A 7,796-nucleotide genomic window follows, 5' to 3' on the forward strand; every position below is an offset into this window, starting at 1 on the left:
TAATGAAACAAAAACTGTGTTACAGCTTGTTTATAATTGTTTATGGATGATTTGCGAAGTGTTATAACCTAATTAATAACCAGATTATAACCCATTCATAAACCCTTTATAAGGGTAGTCATTGTGCAGTGGAACCCATATGCTGAAAAATGACGTGAACAATTTTTGCCGCAACATTAACAGAAGAACCATTGAAGCAATTAGGAAAAATCTGGACAGTTTTATTACACAAACAGGGCACAATTGTACAACTTTAGATTAGATATTGTTACAGTTCAAATAACATCTGTCCCAGTTGGCTTTTCTGTACCCTTTATTGCAAACAGGGCTGTAAACAAACCCACGATTAAGAAACACAAGTGCTACACACTGTGTTTATTTAAGGAGGACCAGACACTAAGCACTAGTCTGCCCATCAACACTTTACATGTAAATAAAAGCAGTAATTAAATGATACTTTGGAAGTTGAGGTCATACAAGATGCCCGACCTACGACGCGTTACATTTCTAAAGTACAGCTGTAGCAATTATAACCCGAGAAGGTGTAAGATTGGCATTGCAGAATCTAGCCTTAATATGCCAACGGAGCCAGTTCCCTGTAATCCAGAATGGCGACAATGTTGCTGGAAATCATAATCGATTTACCTTCCCTGAAAACTACAGGCGCCCCAGAGAACAGCAGAGCAGACAGGATACTTTATCGGAAGCACAGTAACCATCATGCTGACGCTCGTTTCAGGACCAAGAGTCTGACAGAAAACTGCAGCCTTGGCCTCGACAAAAAAGGAGAGAAACGAAACTGAAGAAACCGAAACGCCAAGAGCGCTAATGAGCTCCTGAACAGACGAGAAAGATGAATTCTCGCTTACGGATTACAATACATTTATCAGAAAGTAATAAATATGTGAAATATGTGCCTTCCCCATATGAACAAGTACTGGATTGTTTTTCCCAGTATATTATTAATGTGAAAAGGTGAAACAATACACAGTAATGCAGAAGCACAGTCTGGTTACCTTCTGCAAACAAGAGGATTAATCATTTCCGGCATTCTGTAGGCGTTTTAACCTTTCATGGTTTGATGAACATTCTTTTGCAAACACGTGCTTCTGTTTAACAAGGGACTTCATAAGCATTATACAAGTCAAGACAATGCAGAGAAGCTCTGATGTTTAGGTCCCGTCCTCACACCTGTATCATGCAGTTAACTTAGGTTGATATTTTTTAGTTAACATTTGCAGTGGGCAAAATAACAAAGAACACACGGTGATCCAAAGAGAAGGACCACGCTTTGCCTTCAGAGAACCTCCCTCCTTCTGGGAAGTACCAATCCCAGGACAGCACTGGGAATCCCACAGAACCAGCAGGCTTTGTGGGCTGGGAGTATCCTTCAGCTTACCACAGAGGAAAACCCGTCCAGATGCTGAAAATGTGAAAAATGACTGAGACCACGTGAGTGGTTCAGGGGTCCGCATGTGTGCTCTCTGCCCCAGATGAGATGTCTTTGGCCTCTGGCCTGGGATGCAGGAAGCCAACAGCTTCATGAAGCTCCTGACATGTAGATCTCATAGAGACTCGGGTCACAGAGGTGCGGATTCATTTGTGTGGTGACTTTCCATGTTGTATTTTTATGGTGTTCAGTCTGTCAGCTTAAGTATCTGTCTCTCACCGTCGGCGAGTTTCGACTCCTTTTCAGATGGTTTAGGACATCGCTAATAGTTAAGGAGTTTCTGTGACAGAGCGACCTGCGGTTTTGAGTCTGACTCTTTGGGTCTTTGTTAGCTGCCTTGTGTCGCTTTGGAAACACATCAGATCGTTTGACCTCTTTTGGAACTGGCACACATGCTGCTAATTGGCACTCAGCCTAATAAGACTGACCTTTGACCGGGTGTTTTAATGGCGATTTCATTAAAGGTCTCTTTCATGCGCTCCTTTCTTTATTTGACTGCTAATTCTACAACATCACATACAGTATAACATCCCAAATTCACAACGCTGGGGGAGGGGGGAGGTGTAACACATTTATAGATTCTCAGTATTTCCCCTGACACCCAGATACATAAAATACAATATTTAAGTCACATTTTTCTTCTCTTAAAAATCCCTCTACATGGATGGAAGGGTCAGGGAATCCTAAATGCTTCCATGCCATCACCTTTATAGTAACATGGGACACAAGGACATTATGCTTCCAGCTGCACTGGCTAAACCGCAGAGCACACCCACCCCAAGCCATTGTGGGTCACCACATTAAAGCATTATAAAGCTTTGGCGGTGAAAGATATGGATCATTTAATCATTTAGAGGTCAGCATCACTCCATATGAAAGCCTCGTGTTTATGTCACACATACTGTAATTATTCATTTTGGAGATTTCTTCCTCGTCACAGTACTGATACCGAACATGTGACCAAATGACATGAGGATTTCTGGTAGAAAGCCTATCAAAACGTCATATCCACAAAACTGCGCAGTCCCCTTTTTTCATTTAATTATCTGTTTATGGGATATTTCTGAGAGGTTTTAAGAGGTTCTCATCCTCAGCTTGCAAGCTAGGTCACAAACAAAATGTAATTTAATCATAAATAAATTCTTTCAAAGTATTGCCGCAGTTCCACCCCCCGAATCCTTTTTTTACAAAAAGGATTATTTTACAAAGAGCTGCATGGCTTTGAAAGAAACTGCAATAATTGAAACATCCGTAACCGTGACTTTATGTGGAAACTGACACAGGTTTTAGGTAAATAACTGGCAAATAATTTAAACAGAATTCTGATACATAAATAAAGCGAATAACCATAGTGCACAGAAACATAACAAATTATTCAGCCTTAAGGCTGATATATTAGCGTGAAAAGTGAATTGTAGAATATAAATGAGCATAAAGTATTAAGTTCTCTACAACAGCTTAAGTAATTTGCTACATTGTTATAGTTACCCAATGATAAATGGGTTATAAATGTCTTAGAAATGTAACTTTACACATGCGCTGTTATTTTTCAAGTTGCATTTGACTTTGTCACTTATTCAAATAGATACACTAAATATTAATGCATTTATTTGAAGTGTTTTGAAAGTGTTTTGCAGATACAGGATAAAGTGCTTCTCACAACATTCTACATTTCATAGTTTGCAACACAACATGGAGTGTTTGATGAGGATCTGTTTTTTTTTTCTGGCAAATCGAACTTTCAAACCACTTGTACATTAACTGATTTTAGTCCATTCATTTAGCATTTTTTTCAGATAAGATTGTGTTTCTTACTCGACACAGCCTTCCTCATGTAGTCTGCTGTCCATTCTGAGTTATGGGGTTAATCTTTTCCAAAGAAACTTCAGCTTCACTATCCAAGTTCCCCGACACGGCTGGGGAGAGTTTCCGCAGAGCCCTAACCGCAAACTCGTCGGTCTTCCTCGGCAGCTCCTCGTCCTGACAGAGGATGCTGTGGGGAATCACATACATGACGCTGCCCGCTTTGGGGACGTACCCCTTGGGCTGATAGTGATAAGATGACTCAGGGGCTTCATTATTGTTGATGCTCACGATCTCTATGGCACTGCTGACGGGACACAGTCTATGGCAGCTCAGCAGGATAGAGAAGGCTTTGCGGAAGTCCGCGTTGAAGGCATATATGATGGGGTTCAGGGACGAGTTGGCCCAGCCAAACCAGACGAAGACGTCGAAGGTTGTTGAGCTGATGCAGGGAAAGTCCGCTCTTATGCTGGGAAGGTGATTGTCACAGAAGGGCACCATGCAGTTCAGGATGAAGAAGGGCAACCAGCAGCATACGAACACCCCCATTATCACCGACAAGGTCTTCAGCACTTTGGTTTCTCTTTTGAAGGACATCTTGAAGGAGCTCTCCGGCTCCACGTTGGAGCTGTCCCCCATGCTGTTATGCCGGTTCTTGGCACACTCTGCTGCTCTTTCCAGGGCTGAGATCCTCCTGATCTGCTTCTGGGCGATTCTGTATATCCGGGTGTAGGTGACTATCATGATGGCGACAGGAATGTAGAAGCTGATGAGAGAGGATGAAATGGCGTACGTCCTGTTCAGACTGGAGTCACAGTTGTCTGTGAAGAGAGCCCCGTAGGAATAGTTGAGCTCCGAATAGCTGCCAGCTGGAGCCTTGTGCCAATTCAGCTGGACGGGAATGAAGGAGATGAGGACAGACAGGGTCCAAGCAACACTGATCATCACAAAAGCTACCCTAGGTGTCATCTTTCGCTCATAGCGGAACGGGCTGGATATCGCCCAATACCTATCGACGCTGATGATGCACAAGTTCAATATAGAGGCAGTGGAGCACATGATGTCGAACGCGACCCAGATATTGCAGAAGGAACCAAACGGCCAAAAGCCCGCTATTTCACTGATGGCTTTCCAAGGCATCACGAGAATGGCCACCAGCAGGTCCGAGACGGCCAGCGAGATGACGAAGAAGTTGGTGACTTTGGAGCGGAGGTGGCGGAACTTTGTGACAGCCGCACAGACCAAGGTGTTGCCCAGGAGCGTGGACAGGATAAGCAAAGCCAGGAAGCATCCAGTCAGAACGCGAGCTGGGGAGTCTCTCTCTGCTGCACCACCGTCAAGGACCGTCGTGTGGTTACTATCCATCCTTTCACGTCCTGGCAGCAGGAATCACCTCATATTTTCACCCAGGATTTCTGAACAGTCTAGTTATAAGGAGGATGATTATGGAGGGTTAGGCAACAGACTAGACTGCACGCCACGTGGACTATCATCCTTAGCAGCAAAAAAATAAAAGGAATTAATAAGAAATAATTAATAATAATAATAATAATTTTAATTCTAATACACCACATACTCCAAATAAGAGGCTCTTTTTTTTCATAGACTTGGAATACTCTCACCGTAAGTTTATGGAAATGACGTACTGATGACATCAATGCTGTGTTTCCCGATCCGCCGATTCTAATGACCATCAAGCAGGAGCCTCTATCACCGCTCGATATCCATCCCAGCTTTTGCTAAACACACATATTTCAGCTTTATGTCTTTGGCCCGTAAAACATGTTTGGCTACCGAGAAATCGAAGCTATTTTTTAACCTTAAAATTCAAATACATGTCATAAAGACTTAACATCTTTAATGACACATTGCTCGTTGTTTTCACCTGCGTCGAAGCAGGTCAGTATTCACATTCTCTTTCCCGTAATTTGGATTAAGTTGGTTAATTAAAATCACTGACAGGGTGACTTAGGTCAACCAGGACATGTTCACCCATTATACTGTGTTTACTTGGTGATTTACACGTGTGAACTAAATGCATATACCCCGACATAACGATTGATATTATAGATTTCTTAAGAAATATTAGCGATTACGTTGTGGATCGGCGATATTTTTTTTATAAAAAGGCAAGGCAAAGTCAAACTCATTCTCGCGTACCAATTCACAAAGTTTCATACATACCTGTCAGCTTTTAAAACAAGGAGGAAAACGGCCAATTAGTCCTCTCAAAATTATAGTATTCCCGGGGGAGCAATGACTGCCCCTTTCTGTTTTTAAAATTATTTAGTCTTCATTTTTCATTTGTTATTATTTTCTCTTCAGCCATTCCGAAAAAGCACACTGGCATAAGTCTTTGAAAGACCGATCATCTCGCATGTAAACTCATTATTTATATATATTTAAAATGACTTCTAAGCAGGATCGTTTTCCCCTCAAAGTTATCTGCGACCCCATTTGCGGAGAAGGAATCGGGCTCTTCTGTGTGATAAAGGGAGGCGGAGTGCACGGATCGCTTTCCCTCGGGGTCTGGTTTTATTTTAAGCAGCAGACTCCGATATGATTTCTGCTAGAATTAATTAAATCAAGGAAGACAGCGTTAGTCCTACGTGGTGCGCCCCAGTGCCCTGCTTGCTCTTCCCCGACACCCAGCATCCGAGTTGCACAGTTGACGGACTCGAGAGAGGCACCGCGGGGGAAACTATTAAAGAGCCGCTATTCTTCCACCTTCAGATGCGATCTTTCCCGTTGTCTTTCCCTGAGCGCATATGAGCTGCACTCGTCTGAACTGATCCTTTCATACTGACGGGCGTAAAAAGTAAAACGATTTGCATTTCTCGGAGAAGCAAAATATCCAGACATGCATGTCCTCAACAGGTAAGGAAAGACATCCCAACATCACTGCAAATACTTTAAAGAGTTTTACGCTGCAAGAGTTTTACGTGCAGCTGTGTTTGCTAATTTAGCCAAATGTCAAGCGATTACATTTAGGTGAAAATCGCACGCCTCTCCTACTGGACAACGACCCATAATGTAAGTCTATAAGAGGATGTGCATTATTTTTTTTTACAGTTCTAGTGAAATCCTACGTTGGCCCCGAAATTATTTACATAGTGGTTCAATGAGGCCACCTACCGGTCAAAGTGCTTATTATTCAACAATAATACCAACATTTCAAATTTCTTCGCATACTTAAAATATAGCCGCGCATGCAGCTATTTTAATATTATTTAATAATATTTTAAATATTATTTCTATTAAGTCTTGGGTTTAAATGACGATATTGCGGCACAAAATATTTAAGAAATTTGATTTAAAAAAAAAAACTTTGCATCTATACAGAGAAATAAACTATAAAAAGGCTGACACAACATATCGAATTGCCTTTGTATCCCTTTCAGTTTTTCTGTCGTTGTAAGGAAGAGTCGATATTAAAGCAGTGCAGCCTAAACGTTATTACTCTCAAAGTGGAAAAAATGACGTTATTTGGCATTTTAGCAATTAAGTTGAGTACGTGATAAATTACCTTAACGAATGGGTTCGTCTGCTGTGTAATCAACTAGTAACTATGATACTTTATTTGAAATAGTTCAAAAGTTGATGGAATCAGTGCTGAAACTCACTTATTGTTACTCTAAGCGTAGAAAGCACAACCCAAAACGGCAAATTCTGTACGAACACCCTCGTAAGGGGCTTTTATTTATAAATGAGCCCTGGTACAAAGGCACAAACGGGTAACAATGAGCAAACTCGGGAACTCAAGCCTGAGAAGCACTTAAATACAGGGCTAACGAAGGACCAGACAAGAGCCAGCTGTGAATGCTTAACGTGGGGCAGGAATAGGAGGCAGGACACACGAATTACAGGTGTAATTGCATTTCGAGTAATTGTTTTTGCATGTGTTTTGTGGATACTTATATATATATATATATATATATATATATATATATATATATATATAGAAAGGTAAATTCTATTATTTTTTGAGAAATTCATATTTAGACTGTCCTTGTTTTTATTCTTACATCTGAAACTAATAAGTAGATCTGTTTATCTAATCTGTATTCTTTGTATCTGTTGCAATGGGGCAGTCTACTTAGCAAATGGTGATTGCTGAACTTTTTCAAACCTAACTGGGAAACAGACATGAAACAAGAGAGACCAGTAGAAATACTGTCAGATTCACCAGACCATCTTCATATCACCCCGGTCCTTTCCATGAGGGAACTGTCAGAATCACCAGACCATCTTCATATCATCTCAGTTCTTTGTATGAGGGCAATGTCAGATTCAGCAGACCATCTCGAAATCGCCCCGGTCCCTGAATCACCCTGATTCTTTCCATGAGGGCATTGACAGATTTACCAGACAATCTCAATATCGCCCCGGTCCTTTCCATAAGGGCACTGTGAGGTTCACCAATTACCATCTCAATATTACCTTGGTCCTTTACATGAGGGCACTGACAGGGTCGCGAGATATTTTGATATCACCCCGGTTGTTTCCGTGAGGGCACCATCAGACTCAGCAGACCATGTCGATA

General features: G+C 41.6%; 1 protein-coding gene across 6 annotated transcripts; it reads right to left on the reverse strand.

Annotated features, from left to right (window-relative positions):
* Positions 1 to 235: 235 nt before the first annotated feature.
* On the reverse strand, positions 236 to 6,914 carry drd1a (dopamine receptor D1a). 6 transcript variants are annotated; one of them, XM_049028263.1, is made up of 3 exons: positions 6,780 to 6,914; positions 4,876 to 4,992; positions 236 to 4,677 (listed from the first exon to the last, which is right to left on the reverse strand). In XM_049028263.1, exon 3 carries the CDS (start codon positions 4,616 to 4,618, stop codon positions 3,281 to 3,283), a length of 1,338 nt encoding a protein of 445 aa, XP_048884220.1. In that variant the 5' UTR covers positions 4,619 to 4,677; positions 4,876 to 4,992; positions 6,780 to 6,914; the 3' UTR covers positions 236 to 3,280. The 6 variants fall into 6 exon arrangements, with proteins under 6 accessions (XP_048884220.1, XP_048884219.1, XP_048884222.1 ...); XM_049028262.1 differs by lacking the exon at positions 6,780 to 6,914 and adding an exon at positions 5,438 to 6,479; XM_049028265.1 differs by lacking the exon at positions 6,780 to 6,914 and adding an exon at positions 5,438 to 6,479 and having other exon boundaries at positions 236 to 4,747.
* Between the last annotated feature and the right edge of the window lie 882 nt (positions 6,915 to 7,796).

The sequence above is a fragment of the Brienomyrus brachyistius genome, chromosome 10 (assembly GCF_023856365.1).
Source record: "Brienomyrus brachyistius isolate T26 chromosome 10, BBRACH_0.4, whole genome shotgun sequence".
Taxonomy (NCBI): Eukaryota; Metazoa; Chordata; class Actinopteri; order Osteoglossiformes; family Mormyridae; genus Brienomyrus; species Brienomyrus brachyistius.